The following is a 23,431-nucleotide window of genomic DNA, read 5'->3' on the forward strand; positions in this document are numbered from 1 at the left end:
ATGAATAGAGCTGCTGCAAGCATTTATGTGCATGTTTTGTTCGAACACCTCTCTGGTATTAATACCCAGGAATGGAATCACTGGGTCACATGGCTGGAGGTTTCAGTGGCCTTAGGAACCAACTTACTGACATAAAGTTTAAAAGATGAATAGGCGGTAGGTACGATACAAACACAGCAGCGATAATTTCCAGCACTAAGAAGGAAGGGTAGTAATCGAATAGTAGTAGGTAATGTTACTGAAGTAAGAAAATGAATACAGTATCTAAAGGATTACTAAGTAAAGAGTGAGTTATGATGAGCTATGAGTTGATGATGAAAGATACAAACTCAAAGAAAACCTAGGAAATAATATAGAGGAACTTCAGACCTTCAGATTAAAGCAGCTTTTTATGACCATCGCAGTCTCTCTGTGATGGTGTTTCCATAGCCTGGGCTGCTGCTTTCCCATCTAGTACAGTAACACCAATCGATGGCAGGGATGCTTGGGCTTGCATCGTAGAATGTTACATACACATGTCTGGACTGACACATTAGTAATGCTGCTATCTAGAGAAAGTCGAATGCATAAAAATTCCTGCTGAAATGGTTATTAACATAAAAGAATAAGAGGCACAAAAAAAAAAAAATGAAAACCCTAAGTCATAAAACTATCTTTCCTAGTGGGAAGGTAAGAGTTACTGATGTTCTTAGGAAAATAATCTAACAGAAGAAAAAAAGATCTATACGCAAAGGCTGTCATTACAATATTGCCTAAACTATTCAAAAACTGAAGCATAACAATTTTCCAATGACTATTCAATGAAATATTAGGCATCTATGAATAACTAGTACTAAGAATACACTAGGAAAGAAAAAAAAAGAAATTACATAATATTAAAAGAAAAAAGTTATAGAAAGTACGTACACTATATCTATCAAGAAAACACATGTATGTGGAAAAATACAAAAGGAAATGCACAAAGTAAAGTGTTTTGGGGCTAGGAAAAAGCACATATTAAAATATATATATATATATGAAAGCAAAAGGTTTGTGACAGCAAAATATCAAATCAAATTTCTCTTCCACAGCCAGATAAAGGTCATCATTACCTGGACTTCCTCAGCCTTCAGGTTAGCAAGAGAAAGAGGGCAATTAAGCAACATCCAAGCTAGTCTTTCTAATAGGCATTATGTAAATGAGGTCAAATTAACACAAAATGTAAATTCTAGCCATTATCACTAGCAGCAAAAAAAAAAAAAAAAAAAAAGTGCTGCCACTTTCACATTCAAAGGCATGGGACAGGGTGTCATCCCTCCCTCAGCTTCTCCCTTCCAGCCCGAGCTGCAAATGTCTAACTTCGAGAGCTTTCACATTTCTGCTTTACCCCAAATGCCCCTCTCCCTCCCTTCCCTAAGATTCCATTCCAAAATCTCAGTCCCATGTCAGTTACATCTCAACACACCTTGGAAAATGAAAAGAAAAAAAAAAACAACCCTGCTACCTAGAAGCTGACCCTGATGACCCAGGGCATAACCGACCATTGTTCCTCGGTAGATTAGCATGAGCTGAAGGTGTCCTAACAGTTTCTAGATAAGTCCTCCTTTTCCTATTTGACACACACTTTAAAGAAGAAACCATGTAAGCAGTGGGACAATGGGAGTGCCTCTCGCAAGAGGAACCCTGGTAGTTATGTAGGTATTTGCTGAGCTGGAGAAAAAGAATCACCCCCAGACATTTGAACATCTATTTTTTGAGAAGAGTTGTATTTGTTTTCTGATGCTGCACATAGTAAAACTAAAACAAATGGGGATACATTACAAGAAATCAATTTTAGTTCAATATATTATATAGTCTTCAACAAATTAATAATGAAAGAACCATATACTGTATGTTTGTTTTACATTTTAGAATAAACGAAACCCAGCTATAAAAAAAAAAGAGACCATGTTGTTTTATCCCCGGAACACAGTAGGTGCTTAATAAATATTTATACAATGAACGGAAATAGAATCGCACAATTTTCCTATCGGTTTTATTTCTTGCCTCCACTGTCCCCTGGGAAATGACTGTGTTTTAGAAATAGAACACTGAATTAAACGAGCTGTAAACATCCAATTGCAAATTTCTGTTGTGTACTTAACACTTCTGGCAAGCTGTACAAGTTCATTAGTACTAACTAAAGAACTGAAGTAAAATTGTTGTAATTATCATTCTTAGCTGCATCTTATTATAGGAAACATTAGTTCGTCGATACCTAGCAATACTTAGCAATACCAAGATTGTTAATACTAATAAGTATGCAGCTAAGTATTATTACCTCATGTCCCAGATGATAATGCTAAAACGGAGCTGTGTAAGAGCTTGTCCACAGAGTTTGATACCAAATGAACCCAGAGCGGTCAGAGTCACTTTCACGTTTTGAGAATACCAACATATTTGTAACCATACTATAAGAAGGTTAAAAAAAGTTGTGGTACATTTACAACCTTTAATTGTTTTAAAAAAGAATAGAATGTGACATTATCAAAAGATTTATACAAATATAAAATATGTTAAAATCTATTCATTAATAATGCAGTATGGCTGATGTGGTCCATTAAAAGAATGAACAAAAGTTCAAAGTCACACAGTTGCCTTTGTAAGAACACCTGTTGTTTCTTTGAACGCACTTCCTCCCAGGCAGAGGCCTTCTGTTCCAAGGCAGAAGCCATGGACGGGCCTTCCCAGGCTCCTCTGTGACCTGGTTTTCTCCAAAGGATGCCCTAGCAGCACACTCTGCATGGCAAGCTGGTGACTCAGGAAGCAGGTGCCCCCCAGGAACCCCTGTGGGTGAAAGTGGAGACGAATAAGTCCTGCTTCTAGGCCCAGCCATGACAGACGTCTAGCAGTAGGGTCCAAGCCCAGCCTCAGTGAAGCGACCCGCGGCAGCTGTGCCAGGGCAGCCTGGGGCTCTCTGGGGCCCTGTTTTTGGCCTGAGGCACTGCTCTCTGGGTGTGCAGCTTCTCAGCCTGGCCCTCTGGCCCTCCTGGAGATTCTCTGAACCACCGCCCCTTTTAACTACCTACAATGGATTTTACTTGGTTTCAGCTAACAACCCTGCCTGATACATCTTTTTCTTTCAATACTTGCAGTACATTTGGAACTTTTTGAAAAATCTCCTTTGTGATAATCTCAAACGTATAAATTTGAGGTCTGCCTTAAGTGTGAAGGCTGAGCTCAACTGTCCTCCAAGTGTTGGCCCAGGACAGAGATGAGTGTTAAGCACCATCTTTTGATTAGGGTCATTGTCATATAGCACACAAGTGCACACTCACTCTTTTTGGAGCTTTATAACAGAACACCCCCCATGTTTTCGTAAGTTGCTCAGAGGGGCTCCCTCTGATTCAGCACAGGTCCAGGTGTGAAGGCCAAAGTCAGACTCATGTAACCAACTCTGCGGAGCTGGTCGGCCTCATGTCATCTGATAAGTAGGTAGTGCTGAATGCTGGAAGACTATTTTGGAAGGCAGAAAGAACACACAGGCCCAGGCTCTGACTAAAGGGAAGTTTCCATCAACAGACAAACCCATCATCAATGTAAGGTTCAGCCACTCAGTGAGGTAAATTGGAGCAGGTGTCATGGATCTTTGCAGTTGTATATTAGCAGGGTAGCAAGCACTGTAGTTTTGTCCCTTGGCGTTCAATCCTCCCTCCTCTGGTGTCGGCACCCCAATTTTTCTTTAAGAAACTTCTCTTCCCATTGGAGATAATCAGGCAAGACCGTTAGACATGGCGCCCTCCTCCTCCCTAGCCGAGAGACGGTCAGTTGCGTTGTTTTCCAAGACTCTGAATCTTCGGCAGAGTGACAACAAAATTAAAAGTGATTGAAGGATGCATCCCTGAACACAGACCACCGCCTGCTGCGGGATGCCCAGAGCTATGCTGGTCACTGCCCCTCCAAAGCCCAGAGCACTGCCTGTTCCTTCCATCTGTGACCTTCTCATGGCCTCCCACTGAGTGTGGTTGGGCTTAAGCGAGAGCACGTGGGTTACTGTGTTCTGCCCGTGAACGACCCTGACTGATAAGGACCTCCTCATTTGGAGAGTACTAACTCCCTTAATGAAGAGCCCATGGATATCTTTGAGGCAAGTTTGAAAGGTCTGTGATTCAGAAAGAACCTAAAAGTTACTTTCAACCCAATCTGTCCGCAGAACAGGTGTAAATGTGGGGCCCTTTTCCGATCCCATCTGTAAGCAACACCCAAGAGCTGTGATGTTCATTATCAAACATTTTTAAAATTTAACGACACTCAAGTCAGAGCAGGAGAGTGGCATTTATGAGAAACACCTTCTCTCTAATTACCGATTGGATGCCAGGCTGTTGGCCTGCCCTGGTGGTGACAGGAGGGGTAGGAATGAGTAAAGCCTTCCCATCGGCTGAGTGAGGCTGGAGCTCAGGACCACTGACCCTTCATTAGCAAATTCACAGGAAGGGTGGTCTCAGTGGCCACTGTGCCCAAGGGAGACGGTACTCCTTGTCCAGCTCGCTTTGTGTGTGGCCACGCGTCTCGCTGAGGAGAGGTGTCAGGCTGCCTGACCCATCCGGTCACAAACACGTCCGCACTCACGCCGGCGGGAAGCCCCTTGGAAAACACGCAACTGTGTTACGACTTAGTCAATACGTTTGATACCACGCACATCACAGCTGCAGAAAATCATTCTGTTCCTCGCAAACAGCTGCCTACCAAAGAGCCGCGCATGCGCTCTTAAGAGATGGGAAAAATCCCTGCAGCGAAGCCTGGGGGAGCCGGAGGCGTCACCCGCGGGTGCTCGGAGAGCACCGTGGAGGGGAAGAACTCAGAGGACGTGGGTCTTCCTGACCCCGGGGAAATGACGTGTTTAGGTGGGCTTTTTGAATACTTTCTCCAACTCAGCCATTTTGTCCACGGCACAGATAGATTCATACCAGGTTGTCATGAAAACCTAATAATAATAATAATAATAATAGGATCACGCCAGGGCTATTAGGGGCATCGTTAACAACATAACACCTCTTTCCATTGTTATAGGACACCTTGCACTGTCAACACAAAACAATAATCTAAACTTTCCCAACAACCCTCTGGGGTTGTTTATTGCCATATGATAGATGAGACACCAAGGAATTAGTAACTTACGCGTGTTTCAGAGCTGGTAAGTTCACGTGGCTCAGGGGAGCCGCCACTGTAGACATCACCCCTGGGAGGCTCTCTGGGAAGCTGCCAGGAAAGCCTGCACCAGGGAAAGTATTCTTCATTCACCAGAAAATGCAGGCAAGACAGCTTGTTCCGTCCTTCTCAATGTTTCTTAGTCCGGTTTCTGTTTAGCAGCCAGGGCTTTAGGATGTTATTAAAAACTCCTTAAGCTGAAATTGGTCTTTTTCAGCGTAACCACGATAGAAGATATTTTTTTTGACATGTGTTCCAACTATTTCGAACTACCTCTCTTGTCATTTCTTGGACGTGACAAGTTATATAAATGGGGAGCAAAGCAGCCACATCTCTGGAAATGCTAAATGGTGCTACTTCAAGTGCATTGTCATTATTAAGCAAAGTTGCTACTGACTGCACCCATCAATCTTCCACCCTCTGTTCAGACTACTATACCCACCTCCCACAGAAGAGAAAATGGGAATTCCTTCAGCCACATTATTAAATCTAAATTGGACAATAACTTGGGAACTCTGTTGGTGCTCAGTGATGACAAGACATTTAATGCAGTTTCACAAAAATGCTGCCCAAACATTGACTTAAAGAAACTGATCAGGTAACCCTGGTTTTTTTTTTTTTTTTTTTTTTTTGTCCTTGAAGCTGTGTCATGTAGGTAGTGTAGAGCGTGGTTAGATAAACTAGATTTAGACATTGAAAAGTTGACCTTGGAAGTAGGGACCAAATTCATCACCCCCTATTCCTCCCACAGCACTAAACATATAGGTGGCATTTTATATACATATTTGTTTATCCAAAACTAAGTTATTGGCAAATTTCTGAATTACTACTTAATATAAATATTGCATGTTCTATATACTAGTTTTTTGGAAAGTGAGGAACTGAAAATAATTTAGTGTCCTGAAGAAAGAGGAACTGAATGTGAACCAGCAGAAGCTAGTATGACACTAGGTAGGGTACATGTCCTATGAATATTAAACTGGGAACTGCTCACAGGGAGTTATGATTATTGGCTTTTAGAAAGCGAGCTGTTGGCCTGACATATTGGTAAGAGCTAGAAATCACCGTCTGGGGTAGTGTGTGGGCTTGGTCTCGTAATTATATTGTTACCCTTCCCGGGAGCTGCCCGATCTTTGGAGAGATGACATTGTTTGACAGACTGACTATGGGTGCAGCTTGAGCAGAAAAAGATGTCAGTTTTCTACACAGAAATACACTGGGTAAAATTCACTCGATAGCCTTCCTGAAAGTTCACAGTAGGCTAGGTCCTTATTATTATGTTCAGTTCTAATGTCATATTTTAAGAAGAAGAAATGACTGGAATATGAAGGGACGACATAGGGTTCTCAACTAAAGAGACTAAAAAGCGAAGGCTGGGTTACAGAAACGTCTGGGGGACTTTTAACTTTACTCTTTTTTTTTTGAAGAGAAGATGACCTATTTTCCATCCATCTCTCCTGAAGGGAATAAAAAGAGGTAGTAAGCACAAATGCTGGCAGATGAAATGTAGTTTGACACTGGAAAATAACTTCTTGACAACCAGGGAGTGAGGTATGTTAGTGAAAGAGAGAAGCCACGTCTATGGCCAGGTAGGAGAGCCACGAATGCAGACTGCTCAAGAATTGTGTGACATCTATGAAGATGGTCTGTGGCACCAGTCAAAGGTCAGAGAGAATGTCTAGCTCCTGAGTCCTAAAAATGAAGGCCTGGCCACTGCATCCTGAGGAGGTGATGAGGCAAGCCTAACGTCGCATGATCCTACTCCCAAGTCACAATTGAAAGGGCTTTCAGAAACTCCCCAAACTGTCAAAAACATTTTCTTATACAAAACCATAACAGACACTTAGGGCTGCTTTGCTCGGTAATAGGCATTAAAAGCATTATCTCATTTAGTTTTCACAGTAAGCCCATGATATCAATATTATTATTATCCCTATTTTAATGACCAGAAAACTGAGGCTCAGAGAGGTTAAATTGCCTAGGATATAGCTATCGCATGGCATAGCTAGATCTTGAACTTGGGTCTGTGAAGTAAAAAGGCTTTTCCCTTTAATGAAAAGCAGTGTGTTTTAACCACAGTGCAGGGTCTACAAGCTGTTTCGGAGATGGGCTGAGAATCAGCTGATAACTATGTACAGTGCACAGTACCAGCAACATGCTTGTATATTTCTGCCATGGCTAACAAATTTTACCTAATGCTGACTGCTCAAATACCATTAGTCAGTTTTGAATGGACGGAACCATTTATGATCCAAGTGTCTAAATGAAAAAATTTTTTTAATCTTCTAGACTCGAATGGTATCCCATTGTGAATAACGAAGTAACCTTTTCCCAATCACGTCTCGATTCACTGTCTAAAGACCGTGCTGAGGAAAAATACGGGCCAAGAGCCGTGGAGGCACCAAAAGCTCCTCAGCGTCATGGTGGGAACCGGAGATCCAGGAGATTCGCGGAGCTGACCGTGGGTGTTCAATGAGAGGAGTCTATAATCTCCAAAACTCTAAATCATGTTTTGGAAACCAATGGCTCGCAGGTTAAATCTGGCCCACGGCCTGCTTTTATAAATAAGTTTCATTGGAACTACAACCATGTTTATTAATTTGTGTATTATCCATGGCTGTTTTCGTACTACAATGGCAGAGTTGAAGAGTAGCAACAGAAACCCTATGGCCTGTAAAGCCCCAAATATTTATTATCTGGCCCTTTACAAAACAAGCTTGCTGATTCCTTCTCTAAACGCAATGGTGGAAAAACACGAGGCTCTCGACAGGATTGGAAGACCTAAAACCTTGACAATGGAGAGAGCCACAGAGAAAAAAATGAAAGGCCAGGAGAGAAAAATAGAAGAAGTGGAGGGGTAAAGAAAAACAAGGAAATAAGAAAAAGGGCACAAATGAGGATGAGCAGGGTAACCAAAAAGTTATAAGGCAGAGAGACACCGGTGACCATCCCAGCAAGTTCCAGGCATGGTCCCTGTCCATTTAGCATCTGCAGTACTCCAGGTGGGTGGCATTGCCTCACTTAATTTTTCAACAACCCATATTATTATCTCCGTTTAACAGATGAGGATAGGAGACTGAGAGGGACTGAGTAACTCGCCCGAGTTGCCTAGCAGGTAAATGGCAGAGTCAGAAATAACACACAAGCAGGCTGACCCCCAACTCCATTCTCCTTCCAGCACACCCCAGCCATCAGTGACTACCCCCTTTCTTTGAAGGATGAAAGCCCTACATTGTTCTTCACTCATTAAAAAGGTTACCAGAACACTTGCTATTTTCATAGTAATTATCTGCTTTCCATCTGGGCAAGAATTCAGTGAAAGATACTCATCTATTTCAGCTGTGCTGCACTCCGGCATTTTATCAACCCTCCTAAAATAGAGTGTTTTGAGCCTCATTTAGTAATAAAGCTGTTGAGCTCCAATTTGACCAGACCCAAAAGGCACCTGCTTCGAGGAAGTACTGTACTGTCCAGTCGCAGAGCCAGGTGCCGGGGTAACGTAAGTCACTGCAACATCACCCCTGATCACCTGGAGCAGGCAGGAGGCTCAAAACCCAAGGAAGATGCAGCTGGGGAAACCGACTCAGCTATACCACTAAGCTTGCCCCGCGGCAGACTCATCTATAATTGAGGCAGGGAGAGGGAGTGACACCCAGGAGGGCCTGACCCGTGATCTGCTATTGCAGACAAGCAGAAACCTGATGACTTGAGCAAACTGGGGTGATGCCTGCCTATGTTCACAGAGCACTTAAAGCTCTGGGCGCTGTTACAAAGAATTCACATATCTTAACACCCTGACTCTACATAGCAGCCTCTGATATGGGTATTATAATCATGCGCAGTTGACGGATGAGGAAATTGAAGCAAACCAAGGTTAGGTAACTTGTCCCAGGTTATACGGTCAGTAAGTGGAGAGGCCAGACTATGAACCCAGGAGTTCTGGCTCCGAAGACCAAATCTTAACCTCTGTGCTGCAGGTGCCCCTCTGTCCTTCCTGCCCTTTGGGGAGGCTATAACTTTGCAGGTTTAAGAGATTACATACTGGAGTCAACTGGGCCTGCTCTGATTCCCAGCTCTGCCCTTTCCAGCTGTGGGATTTCGGGCAAATGACTTAACTCTGAACCTCAGTGTCTTCATCCTTAAAACAGATCCTCGCATTTGGTAATGGCATCAATGCTTTGAGGGGCAGAGGGCAGAAGTGAAGCAGCCACCAATTGGCAGCTCAGATTATCTGCAGGCTCACTTCCTGGTGCGAGGAGCCACCTGACTGGACCTGCCCCGCCTTCCCCTGGATCCTCCTTCAGCTGCTGTGACTCCTGGGCCAGCTGTGTGTGTTCCGCCCCCTACCCAAAGACCCAAAGCCCCAAGGACGGACGCCTGCGCCACACCACCAAGGGCGGAGGCAACGAGCACTGGCACGGGTTCCACTCCATCTCTGCGGGGCTCGGGCTCATGCTCGTGCTTCCACCTTGTCCTTACCCTCTCTACCCTCATCGTCTCTTTCTGAAGACCTGCCTGCTGGACTTCAAGCTCCAGCATCAGACACAAAGAGAGCAAGCCATGCAGACACTGCTTAACCAGCTCCTACACCTGTGTAAGGTCCAATCGTGTGTGTATACATGTGTATATCTATGTGTGTATCTATGCGTGTCTATATACACATATGCACATGTATATGCACATACACATATGTGTACATTCGTATATATATATGCACATAAACGTATGTATATGTATGTGCATGTGAGTGTCTACATCTACATCTACATCTATCTCCCTGTGGTTCTACTTCTCTGTTTGAACCCTGACTGATATATCCTGAATGGGTTACTTCTGGGATAGTTACTTGCTGGGATCTCTTTTTCCTCATCTTTTGCTACCCAGAAGCATTCACCTTCAACATTATCACTTGCTTTTCTTACATTTATTAATAGCACCTGAGGGACTGAAAGTCATGGCCAAGTTTTACGATGAACGTGATGACGGTAAATAATAATACTCAGTTGCAGCTTCCATTTACTGCATGTTTGTATGTCAAGCTCTATGTTAAAATCGTTTCAGAATTATTTTTATTTAATCCTCCTCACCACCTTATAGAAGCCGAGTTTTTAAAAATACCTATTTTATTGATATTTTAGATAAAGAAACTGAGGCTCAGGGAAGCTGAGTAACTAGCCTAAGATCATAACTAAGAGTCTATGTGACTCAAATACTAAGTGATTAACCACTATACATTGCCTCCCGCTGTGAGTGATCCATTCAGAACACAGGCCTGGGGTAAAATGCACATTTATATGAAATTTTACATCAACTTCTTCCAGAAATACTAAAGCACCTTAAAAACAAAACAAAATGCAAGGTAGGATAATTAGGGATAAAAACAGAACAGAAAAACTTTAGAAAAGAAGATGATACCAGGCACCCGTGGGCAGCTGAATTGAGGTCTACACAGGAGAATATACTCATTAGCATGAATGTCTATGCAAAATCTTTCCCCAAAAATAGGCAACCAAAGAAAATGAATCAGTTTTAAGGCACATTGTCGTGTTTTCTTTTAGGCCTTGTGTACAATTTATTCCTATAGGTGCCCAGGAAACAGCAAATGGGGCACAGGAAGACCGGGAGATTTGCCATATACTCAGGAGTTAAAAATGCCGGTATGGTAAAAATGAAACAACTTGTGTGTTTTATCATATTGCTGAAAACCATGCTTGTGTCGTTAAATCCTTCCTGGTCTCCGGTTTATCACTTAAATAAATGAGGCAGCATCAGTAATTAGGTTTACAATATTTCTGAAAAGAAAGTTAGGTTCTGAAAAACGAATTTCCCGAGTTCAGGATTTTAAGACCATCTTCTCACAGCTCTGGCTTGACAGCTATTTACAACTCTATTCACTTCTGGCTTGAGGCAAAAAAGAAAATAAAATGAAGAAGTTATCTTGGTGGAACACTGCCCATCTATGGATGTATTATATGTTCGTCCATATATTGTTCTAGATACTGAGGATGCAGCAGTGAATAAAACAAATAAAAATTCCTGCTCGAATGAAGCTCACACTCCACTCATACCTATTTTTGAATTTTCAAGGACATCTTTATTATATAACATGATTCTAACATGTGAACTAAGTCAATGTTTCAACAATAATAACACGTATAGATATAATCCTTTATAGTTTATGCAAAAACGGTTTCATGTAAGTATAACATTTTTTTCTTCAAAAGAAACTTGGAGAGTTTGCAAGAAATATAACAGACCATTTAAATGAAGAGACAAATAATACCATGTTACCAAAAGAAAAATGAACAAAAGGCATGAAAAGATATTTCTTTATAAAAAAAAAACTGACTAATAAACATGAAAAAGTATTCAACTTTCTTCATGCTCAAATAAATGCAATTTGTAGTTGAAAGCTAACAATTTTTACCTGCAAAAGTAACAAAAATCAAAGGAAAGAAATAAGATTGTGCCCAGAGCTGGTAAGAAATCATGAGGTGGTTGCTGAGAAACCTTTAATATGCATGCCCTTTGATACAGAAATTCCTCTTTTAGCATCCATCCAATGGAAATAATCAGAAACTTGGAATTAAAATAATTCAGGAAAAATTAAAAACTGAAAACCGTAGAAGTTACCCATTACTATAAAACCTAGATTAAAGACCTAACACAAAGAAATTATATAGAGAGCCTTCCCTGGAAACTACTGTCACGTGATGTCAGACGTCCAAACATGTTTTAACAGTCCTGTGCAATGTAATGTCTGAGGGACCTTAGACTGAAATTGTAGTTACGACTGTGTCCCATTGACCCACCAATTACAGACTAAATGTTCAGAAGAGGATGTGTATAAACAGATGTGAAACTATGACTGGAATTCTGGGACTTGTTGATTTATCTAAGCTTTTTTTCTCTAGGATTCCACATTATAAGTTCATTTCCTTTGATACTATTTCCTTGGTGCCTTTGATACTTGCAAGTTTGTAAATCTCTAGTGTCTAATTGTTTTATATGTGATAATAATACTGACATTAATATTCCTTAAAATTGTATTACATGCCATGCACCATGTTGAAGGCATTATCTCCTTCCAATAACCCTCAGAGGTCAGTACTATTAATAGTGTATCTATATTTTACTCAGAGGAAACTGAGCCTTGGAGAGGTCAGCAACTTGCCCAAGGTCACGTATGAGTACAACTGGGATTCGAATCCAGTGGCCCAGTTCTGCTCTAAATCCCATGCTCCTTAACCACTGGACCACACACCCTGATCTTTCACCTTTATATTACAGCTATTTTAATTATTTGGAGTGTTTCTCTGTCCAATTAGATCCAAAGTTACTTTAGGAGAAGACATTTCTCACTCAACTTTGCGTACAATGTATCGCACCCAGTTGGCACTCAATGAATGCTTGGGTCATAAAAAAACAAAACTGCAGTTGTTTTAAAGTCACTTCTGACTCTGCTCCCTCACTCCATTTCCAATCTTACACTCAGTTGTCAAGGAAGATTTTTCTTTCCAGGAGAAAATAACATCTCTTAAATCAATTCTTTTTCTCTCCCCAATGCCATCATTATCTTGCCTGAGTCCTTATCCCTTCAAGCCAGACTCCACCAATAGCCTCCTGACCATTCTCCCTGACTCCAATCCATCCTGCACACACATCACCCTAAACTACTATTATTCAACCAGTTTCCCAACTGATGAGCCCAGATGCAAGATCCAAACTCTCAGACCCCAGGGTGTCCAGGTGTAGGAAAAGCCTGCAGGCTAGTTTCCTTTGACCAAAATCATCCTCACAGGTGACGAAGCAGTCTTGGTGCAGGTTTAGATTGAAGGATTTGTCTGGACATGGGACTTTTGCTGCTAAACTGGAGGAGTTATGGGCAAACCAGGACAAGTTGTTTATGCTGCATTCTCCTCCAAGTCTCCAAATCTCCTTCTCTTTACTGCCATGTGCTCTACAAATAAGATCATTTTCTACTTGTCCCATGTGAAGATTGGGAAGTACAGATTTAGATCAATTTAAACCCTCAGTCAAACACAGTCATTAGTTAATGCTGCCTAACAGAAAATCTATGCTTAAACTAACACTCAAAGCTCTCAGCAGTCTGGCCAAGACTCATCTTATCTCCAACCACCAGCCATCCTGATCTCTTTGCCTTTCCAGTCTCTTGATTGCCCCTTGAATGAATCTTCTCCATTTCCCCCCATTTACTCCTAACTTCTTCAGTTGAGTAGCTTTACTGCCCCCTTTCTACTTACCCAGGGCCATCCCCAAGGATTGAGTTTGCTCAAAGACCTTTCCCAAACCCAAGCAAGTCTTCTGTGGAGTTTGATGGCCTTGATTTAGGACAATGATCTGGACCACTTATTGGTCAAGCAGTCAAGCACATGAGACCCTCCCCACCTCTTGTACAGATGTGTTGAAGAGTTTTCCTTTTCCATGTTTGTATTTTGTCTATCCAACCAGAATGCAGTCTCCTTGATAGCAGGTGTTACACCTTTTATTTATGTCCCCTACAGCATTCAGCAATGCTATTTCTTGTGTATTTCTTATACAGAGTGAGCATGCAATAAATGTTTTTATAGATAACTGAGTAATACTCTTTTCCCCTACCATGTGAGGAATTCAGCAACCCTTCTGCACAAATGAATGCTCCATTTTTTTTTTCTTGTGGGCAAATTGTCTTCTCATTATTCTGCCTCCAGAATCTTAGCTTTCCTTAAATGCCTAGTAGGAAAATAGAACAGGAAGAAAATTATGGACGTTTCTCGCCCCTGTGATAAGAAAAGGGAAGAATCACAGTGTGTGGGGGATGAGGGAGAAGACAGACGAAAATATTAGAACACAAATGTAAAGAAAGCAACTTTAAGAAATTCTGGGGAGGCAGAAGGCATTCCAAATGCAGAGAAAGATAAAGAGAAAAGGGCTTCATAGGAAAGGAAAAAAAAATGAAACAAAGTTGTCAATGTCTGGAGAGAAAAACCTGCAAAGAGCCTCAGCACGGATGCCCAGCTCTGCCCTGAGACGGGCAGCCTGCTCAACCCGCTGCAGAAGTGCACCTGCGGTGGGCTCTGCACAGATGTTAGGGTTCACGCGCACACCTGGGGAGGCCCCTCACCCCCTACACAGCACACATCCTGTTACAGCATCCCGTTACAGGACTGAAGGCAAACACCGTGAATCAATGGAAAATTTCCTTCAGGCAACATAATCTCAGCATAAAAAACAATATTGATCCATTTGCCTCCTAGCCAAAGAGAAATCAACTTAGACAAAGGAAATTAGGCAATAAGTTTAATGTGACTCCAACTGCAGCTGCAAAATGAACCTCATGGAGCCTGACTCTCCTTCCCAAGCCCTCTCAGCCTGCACAGGCCGCCCTTCTGGGAGAGCGCTGAGTAGGTGTTCTGCAGGCACATGAAATCTTTTAGAAGAAATATCGACTGCCCTATGGTGTCCAAAGAATCCCCCTGCCAGCAGAATGTGCCAGGCAGTGTGTCCAGGAGCGCTGGCAGATTTGCAGGGACTCATGCCACAAGCCGGCCAAGTACACACTTGTCACCAAGGACAGAGAATGCAATCTGCTGCCCTGCAGCACAGCAAGGAAGCTCTGACCTTGAACTCACAGGCAGCTCACTCGGCACCTCCAGCTCATCCGTCCACGTGAACCTATATGTATGTGTATATTCTTTAATCTGTCTATATGTGATAGAATCAAGAAATCAAGGGCCAACGTGTGTCTGTGCAAAATATGAGGCTATCACCAGAGGCCCTGATTAATAGGGAAGAGTTATAAGCCTGTGTGCATGTGTCTTGAATGAGTGCCAATACCCTCAACATCCTTCAAGACTGGGTATGCAGTGAGAAAACAAAATAGATGCAGACCCAGGTCTGAAGGTGACTATTTGCTGTGTCACCTCAGGGGACAGGAAGGGGTTCTGAGCCCAAGTTATCTAACTCCACTTCTTTCCCATTCACTTCCTAGTGCCATATCTCATCTCACTCTGGCAGTGAGAGTTAATCCCTGGAGCATCAGGCTCAAAATCCAAAAAACAATGACTGCAGCAAAAGGCAAAAGCTACCACCTCTCCATCAGCCCTGTCCTTACCACCCTGGGTAAAGGATGAGATTACGTCTTATTCATTTTTGTCTTCGGCCACCTACTATAGTCTCTGGCACATGGCAGGGCTCCATATATGATTTTTAATGATTGGAGAAATGAATGTGGGACAAGATAAAATGTAATAGGGACAAATGGAAAGTTCTGCATTTAGTTTCAAAAATAGAGCAATTATATATGTTTCTTCTGAGGAAAATCTGACAGCTCTTTATGTAAAACAAATCGCGGACTAGATGGCTGTTCTAGAGAAATACTCGCACATCTATACAAAGATGTATAGAGTATCTGATATACTAAAAGATTAGAAACAACCTAAATGTTCACCAGCAAAAGAATATATAATCTATTATGCTGTATTCATAAAATAGAGTACTATATCGCAATGAATCAAGCCTACACATTTCAACGTGCATAAGTCCTACAAAAAATATAGTTATACAATATATAGTATAATCAATTCATATAAAGCTAAAAATATACAAAATTTTATATATGTGTGTATATATAAAGCTTGGGAATACATCTACATATAATGCAAATTGAAGGGAATACAGAAGAAATGCATAGGACTAATAAACATCAAACCTAGGGGAGTTGTTGGAGAGAGGAACGGAGATTGGCTTGGGAAGGTTAACGCAGTGTTAACTGTATTATTCTTTGCACTTTTTGTTTATATAAATTATTGCACCTTTTAATTATCTGCCAAAGTGGACTTAAAAGTTGTGATGTTGAAATGTTACCATTTTCTAATCCCAGTCATATTAATATAAATATCAGAGAAGAACACCCAATATGTTTTTAAATTACTGAATGAATGTGATTTTAGAACCTTATGCAATTGCCCACAGTTCACTGTTTTTGTACCTACAAATGACAAGTCCATAAGGTGCATCCAGATAAAATGTAATAAAAGGAGTGCGAAGTTCTACATTTAGTTATAAAAGTACTCAGCCTCACATGTTTGTGCTCCGGTGGTATTATAGGCAGAATCGTTCCCAGTTCTGGGACTCACATGTTCACAGGACATGACAAGTGTGTGTCAAGAGAAAGGTGAACAGAGAGTAATCAGGAGATTGAGAATCTGCTAATCCTGGACCCAAGGATTCATTGAAGGATCTGAGAATGCTTATCTGGTGATGAGATGGTTTAGTGGGAGTCGATAACTTTGTTCAAATGTTTGAGTGAATGAGTGAATAAATGAATGAATGAATGAATGAATGAATGAATGAAATGACTGACATATGAGAGCACAGATATATTCTGCATAGATCCAGAGGCCAGACATGTTGAAGCTGGAAGGAAGTAATATTCAATGCAACAAGGGAAGAATATCTTAACAATTACAGCCACCCAGAAAGGATGGAAAGGTGTGATTAGGCAGTAAGTTCCCTAAAGCTAGGAGTAATCAAACAAGGCTAAAGGAAACTGTTTGAGGAGTTAATCGTGTTTGATGGATTCCAAGGTCTTACTTAACTCTAGACCTGTCGTTCTCAAACTTGAGTGAGCATCGGAATCCCGGAAGGGCTTGTTAAAACACAGATCAACGGGCTCCATATCCAGGGTTTCTGAGGCAGCAGGTCTGGAGTGGTGCCTGAGAATTTGCATTTCTAATAAATTCCCAAACGCTGCTGATGTTGGTAGTCCAAAGACCATACTTTGAGAACCTCTGCTCTTAAAAAATCAAATCAGCTTAAATTAAGTTTTTTGGCATTTTGTTCAGGCCATTAGAAAAGACTGCCCTTCCCTGAATTACTCACTGTCTGCAAACAGGCTTCCCCTATATCCTCTTCTGAAGGGAAAGGCACAATTTTACTGACATTTTCTCCAAGGCCTTTGTGGGAAGCCATGGCTCTTTGCTGTGCTTTAGGAAGATAAGGACCTTAGGATTCTATTCAGGCCCTGATATTAAAGTTCTTTTATTCGTTTTCACTCCGTCTTCTGTTTCCTCCATAACCAAGGACCCATGTTTTTAAGATAACTGGTCAGAATTAGGAGTAACTCTGAGGCCAATAAACAGAGTTATTCAACCCAAAATAGGATCCAGCTTGGTCTAAATGACGTCCATAGGCAATGCTACTGGCCACTGACTCTGGAACGCATATCTGTCAAATACTGCTTTGGGAAGAGAAGGCAGAAGTGCCAAGAATTTTTTTTTTTTTTTAACTTGAAGGAAAAAAATGTAAAACCTGGATCTTGAATCAGTTCTAGGAGCAAAAGAACAAAGCCCAACCAAAATATTAAAATCACCCACATGCTCATTGGCCCAAGACTATTAGGACCTGGTTTATTCACTCAACAAATACTTATTGACCTCCTCTCTTCTATGTACCTGGCACTCTTTTGGAACCTAGGCATACAGCTGCAGATAAGACAGGCAAATGCCAAAGACAGAAAAATAGCTAATATATGTCAAGTAGGAAAAAATATATAGCAGATGCTCAGTGAGAAAAGCCCATGCCACAACCACCTCCCTTCGGTGCCTTTTTTTTTTTTTTTTTTTTTTTTTGCCCAAATCTTAATGCCTAAAATAAACTGTACTTACTTTGGCAATGGCAAGTGGTCAATGATAGAATGAGTGATCTGTTCCTAAGCTGCTTTTCTTTTATAATTTGAATTTTTTTTTTCAGCTATTAGTAGTAAAGTCCCCGGAAATCATTTCTAATTGACGTAAATGGTTCAGTTGCATGAGAACATGTTAAAATAAACAACCTGGAATAAATAGTGGTTAAAATTTTACCCATATGTAACCAGCAAAGCTAGCTTTTTTTCTACGCATAATCCAAAATTTTTTTAAATCAAATGTCCTCCGAAGGTCACAAAATGAATCTTAGATGGTTTGTTGGAACAGTTTCACTGCAAATAGTTTTTCAAAGGAGTCAGCTCTGGGGGCACTTTAGAGTTCTGATTTAATCAAGTTACCTTAGCTTAAAAAAAATCCATTCAAGCTTCTTAATTGTAGTCATTCTTGGTAAAAATTGGTGGGTTTAAGAAACATAAGAGATGAGCTTTTATATCACATATAATTCTAATACCTTTTAGAATTCGTGTCTGAATTAAGTCATTAGGGTAAGAACTTTTGAATCACAACTATAGCTAATAATATCTCTCACTTATTTGACAAATTGACGCCCTACTTCCACTGACCAACCATTACTACTACCAACCATTACTACTAACTGACCAGCTACCACATATCAAGCACTAATGAACATTAGTAATGTACTAAGCATTTTGTTATTGTTTTTTTATTTCTTTTACTATACCAAGCATTTTGCATACACTATCTTAAACATTCACAACAATGCTATGAAATCAATATCATCATCCCTCTTCTACAAATAAAGAAACTGAAATTCAGAAAAATGAAATAAAATCATTCCCAAGGTCACATCCAGTCAGCAAGTGGCAGAGTATGAATTTAACCCTTTCTCTTTACATGATGGCTCTGCTCTTGGCCTCAGCAACCAAGATGGTGGGCTGGATTGGAGATAGATCAGCCAAAGGCACTTATTCCTCAAGATACTTTGCTATCATCTGTCAGAAAATGGTCATAATGACTGCATAAATCGATGGTGACTACTCTGCAAAGGGTGGCCCTGAGCCATGCAAAAGCACAGCTTGGACAACCTTAACATGGAGCCACGCTTTCTCTGTGAATGTACGCAAGACGACACAGTGGAAATCATGGCATCGATCATCTTCATTCCCCCCACACACTTGGTACATGGCCTTGGTATCCCACCCTCTCATCCCACACTATGTGTACTTCGATGAGTGGGTTTGGGGACTGGAGGAGGAGCTGGTCATAAATACTCTTAGAAACAGGCATTTAAAGCAGAGTCTTCAAGCTGACCAACTTTTATAAGCAGAAACCTCGTTGCTAGGTTTATGTGCATGTGTGCCAGTTTATGCAAGTATGTGTGTGTGTGTGCATATGCTTCTTTTGAGGAGAAAGTCAGTGTATAGATTGGGCAAATGATACACAATGTGCAACATCAAGGGAAAATACCCAGTAGCTTCTGTGAAAGTCGCTGATAATATAGCTATAATAATAAGCTATTATCAACACTATTTGCCAAAGGGCATCTTACTCCTGTTTCTTTTTCCCCATACCCCAGAATCACTGTAACCTAAGGACGAAATAGTCATTCTTCTCCTGCTTTCTTTCACACACGAGGCCGCCTTTAGAATCCAGATGGGCACTTTCATAAGCTGCAAGTCATTACTCTTCACTGAATATAAAGTTAGATTCATTTATCTCTATCTTCAATGAGAAAGGGAAGGAAATTAAGCAGGAAAGACGGCACAACGCCTTCAAGAATGGTGCATTCACAGTCGAAGCCTGCTATAATTGAGTTTAAAAAATAAACGAAAATAACTGAGTAAAATACGCCTGCTCTGCAGAATACAGTCTAGCTAGAAGTCTTCATTAAATGTTCCAGTGCACACAATGTGTTAGCTCTGTGTTTGTGTGCTTGAGATTCTGTGAGATATCCTAGAGCTCATAAATACTGAAAGGGGACAGTTGCCATAGTAACTAAGTGCTGTTTAATGAATACTGAAGAACTGAAGCTCATAGGATAGTCTTAAATTGTCAGAACATGAGTTACTGCTGCTGCTATGGGCTTATAAGTAACTTAGATGCCATTCTCTCTCACAAGATTTTTAACAAGTTGGCTAATTTGAACAGCTTCTGTCTTGACCACATGACACCACATGTTTGTCTTGACACCCCGTGAAAATCATACTCTTGATTTCTTCCCCTTGACTCTAAGTACCAAGAAATTCTACAGAAATGGGCTAAACATTTAGATAGGGAATGTGTCCTTAAAATTGAGGCTCTGACCCAAGTAGCGAAGTATTGGAACACATACCTCTGTCACAAGCAATAGACACTGGCTCAATGAGCCGTCAAGCCGAATACAGCGGCGGATTCTTTGTACTCCTGAAAAAGGCGATGATCCATATGCACCCAATGCAGTTTGTTTTTATTGTGCAATGACACATAAGAGCTATTGCAGTTGATTTTTGCAGGAACTTTTTACCGGCTAGGAACGTCTTAGGTAATCTTTCATCAGGATGTCCAAACCTTCTCGACAGACTCCCACTCCCAGTTCTGTCTCACCATCCATCACCACACGTCAGATTTCTCACCTGGGGATCATCTATCTTTTTACAGGTTTAAAGGAAAAAGGTCGCGGCTGCACTGCTTTTCGTTCCCAGGCTCCCTTGGTAACTTCAATGCAGTCCCGTTTTACGGCTACGATTGTGTCGTAAGCATACTTATTTTACATGCCATTAATAAGTAATGAGAATTTTTTTAAATGAAAACATCTATGTACCACAAAGCCAAAAATCATTAGCAAATACATTCATTCTCCAGAGGCTGGCTCGTTCTTGCATAACCGGCAGCTCGAATGGCCTGGTTGGAGCCCTGAGCTCAGCATGGGCTGTGGGCGCCCCCTTCAGGGTCTTGGGTGAAATGCATGTTGCACTCATTTGAGGTCCTAACTAGCCATCTGGGCAATTGTTTTTGCTAAAACCTTGCAGAAAATTTCAAAGGAAAATTTTGGCCTATATCTAAATTTCAGCGAGATGGAAAATCTTCACACCACCAACATTCAGTTAATATTAAAATCAGGTAAGTAAAATAAAAGGGTATATCTTGCAAGAAAAAAAACCTATTGATATATCCATATATTTATTTGATGAAACAATGCTCCTCCACTAGATGAGCTCTGTTTAAAATCGTAATAAACAAAATTAAAACTGGAGAGAGTCAGCTCACGACTTCCTCACCTTCCCACTGCCTCCTAGCCTGAACCTGTTCTCTCTCACGCAATCCCTAACACCAACTGCTTTCCCCCAGATCCTTCCATCGGTGCCTCAGTTTATCTTGCCTCTGTGGTTAGTCTTGCCAGACACTTCATATACACTCCTCTCTAATGTGGTTCTATGCTGATGACTATGCTAATGCAAGAATGATCTTTCTTCTTTCGACGTCAACAGCATCTTGTTTCTGCCTCTCATACAATATTCTTAACACATTCTTTAGACCGAGAGTATTTGACTTTGTATCTCATCTCCTCTCCCCAGACTGTCAGCTTCCTAACGGCAGGACCTGGCTCTTATACGACCTTGACCTTCACAGTTCTCTTGGCTCACAGAGGCGCTCTTGTGCTGAGTGAATGTGTGAATGAAAGAACACAGGAAGGCAACTCTTTTAGCTTCATTTTCTTCCTCATAAAAGCTGCTTAACAAGGTAATTGCTCCCCATTCTCAAAAATGAAGGGGACAAAGAAAAAGGAAGACCAGTGCAACAGTTCTTCCTCCTCTCCTTGGAAAATCCTTTCAACTTACATTCATCTTCATTCATTAATTCTTTCAACACCGTTTATTGATAACTTACGATAAATTAAAAGCATGAGGTGAGAAAATGCTTTTTTGAAAACTTTTCCTCTCACCACAATTGTTGCCGAATAAAGCCTTTTCTAATCTTTTTTATGTCATTTATTTTTCTCCAGTTTTACTGAGTTATAATAGATGTATAATGTTGTGTGAATTTAAGGTGTACGACGTGATTTGATGCACTTAAATATTGCAAAATAATTACCACCATAGCTGGCTAACCCTTTTATCATGTCATATAATTACCATTTCTCTTTTGTGGTGAGAACATTTAAGATCTACTCTCGTAGCGACTTTCAAGCATATGATAGAGTTCGCGCCATGTCTTTATCACACGATCTTCCACACAGCAAGGAAGGCTGCAGTGCAAACTTCTCACGCATCCATTCAACATTTCTTCTTCTTCTCTGGGCTAAACTGGGCCAGGCCCTCGGGATATAGAATTAACTAAAACATAAAACTAGAGTATAATTCCCCACTCTGTAATTGTGGGCTGTGCATAGCGACTTCTAGAAAGTACAGTACAGTATTATGGAAAGAGGAAGAAATGAGTAACACTATGGTTTTAAAAAATTAATTAACTAATTAATTTTTATTATGGTGACATTGGTTAACGAAATCCAGTAAGTTTCAAGTGTACAATTCAACAGTAAGGCATATATATGTTGCATTGTATGTTCACTGCCCATAGTTAGATTTCTTTCTGTCACCACATATTTGACCCCTTTTTACCTCATCTACCTTCCCTCCCCCCAATCCTCTGGTAACCACTAGTCCATGAGTCTCTGTTTGTATGTCATGTTAATTTGTTGCTTTTAGGTTTATTTTCCCCATATAAGTGATATCATGTGGTTTTCAACTTTTTCTATCTGGCTTATTTCGCTTAGCATGATTATCCTGAGGTCCATCCATGTTGTCGCAAATGGCAGTATTTTATCTCTTCTTATGGCTGAGTAATATTCCATTGATTCCAATCATCTACTGTAAGACATTCTGGTTGCTTCCATGTCCTGGCCACTGTGAATAATGCTGCTATTAACATCAGTGTGCAAATATCTTTTCAGATGTTTTCAAGTCTTTGAGGTAAATACCCAGTAGAGGGATTGCTGGATGATATGGTAGATCAATTCTTAGTTTTCTGAGGAACCTCCATACTGTGTTCCATAGAGGCTGTACCAATTTGCAGTCCCACCAGCAGTGTATGAGGGTTCTTTTTTCTCTACATCCTCTCCAATACCTGTTATTACTTGTCCTGTTGATAATGGCTACTATAACAGGAATGAGGTGGTATTTCATTGTGGTTTGATTTGCATTTCCCTAATAGATAGAGATGTTGAACATCCTTTCATATGTTTGTTGGTCATTTGTATGTCTTCTGTGGAGAAGTGTCTGTTCAGGTCCTCTGCCCATTTTTTAATTGGATAGTTTGGTTTTTTTGGTGTTATTTAATTGTATGAGTTCTTTGCATATTTTGGATATTAGACCCTTATTGGAGATGATGCTTGCAAATATATTTTCCCATTTGCATGGTTGTCTCTTTACCTTGTTGATGGTTTGTTGTTGTTGTTGTTGTTTTGTTTTGTTTTGTTTTTTTGCTGTACAGAAGCTTTTTAGTGTGATATAGTCCTATTCATTTATTTTTGCTTTTACTTCCCTTGCCTTTGAGGTCAAATTCATAAAATCATCTTTAAGTTCAAGGTCCGTGAGTTTAGTTCTTATATTTCTTCTATG

At 40.8% G+C, this 23,431-nt stretch overlaps 1 protein-coding gene across 5 annotated transcripts in view; it reads right to left on the minus strand.

The window, feature by feature from the left end:
- The window catches only part of DPYS (dihydropyrimidinase), a 77,695-nt gene that overhangs the window by 14,169 nt on the left and 40,095 nt on the right, over nt 1-23,431 (minus strand). The window contains exons 8-9 of one of the 5 annotated variants that reach the window (XM_016147458.2): nt 5,137-5,230; nt 1,388-3,812 (exon numbers count right to left, since the gene is read on the minus strand). The exons of 3 other annotated variants lie outside the window; for them this stretch is intronic. In XM_016147458.2, the coding sequence (XP_016002944.1) occupies nt 3,783-3,812; nt 5,137-5,230 (124 nt within the window). In that variant the 3' untranslated portion in view covers nt 1,388-3,782. Of the gene's footprint in view, nt 1-1,387; nt 3,813-5,136; nt 5,231-5,774; nt 13,900-23,431 lie in introns of those variants that run through there. One more of the 5 variants, XM_016147461.2, reaches the window with a different exon arrangement.

This window comes from Rousettus aegyptiacus, unplaced genomic scaffold, assembly GCF_014176215.1.
Source record: "Rousettus aegyptiacus isolate mRouAeg1 unplaced genomic scaffold, mRouAeg1.p scaffold_m13_p_15, whole genome shotgun sequence".
Lineage (NCBI taxonomy): Eukaryota > Metazoa > Chordata > Mammalia > Chiroptera > Pteropodidae > Rousettus > Rousettus aegyptiacus.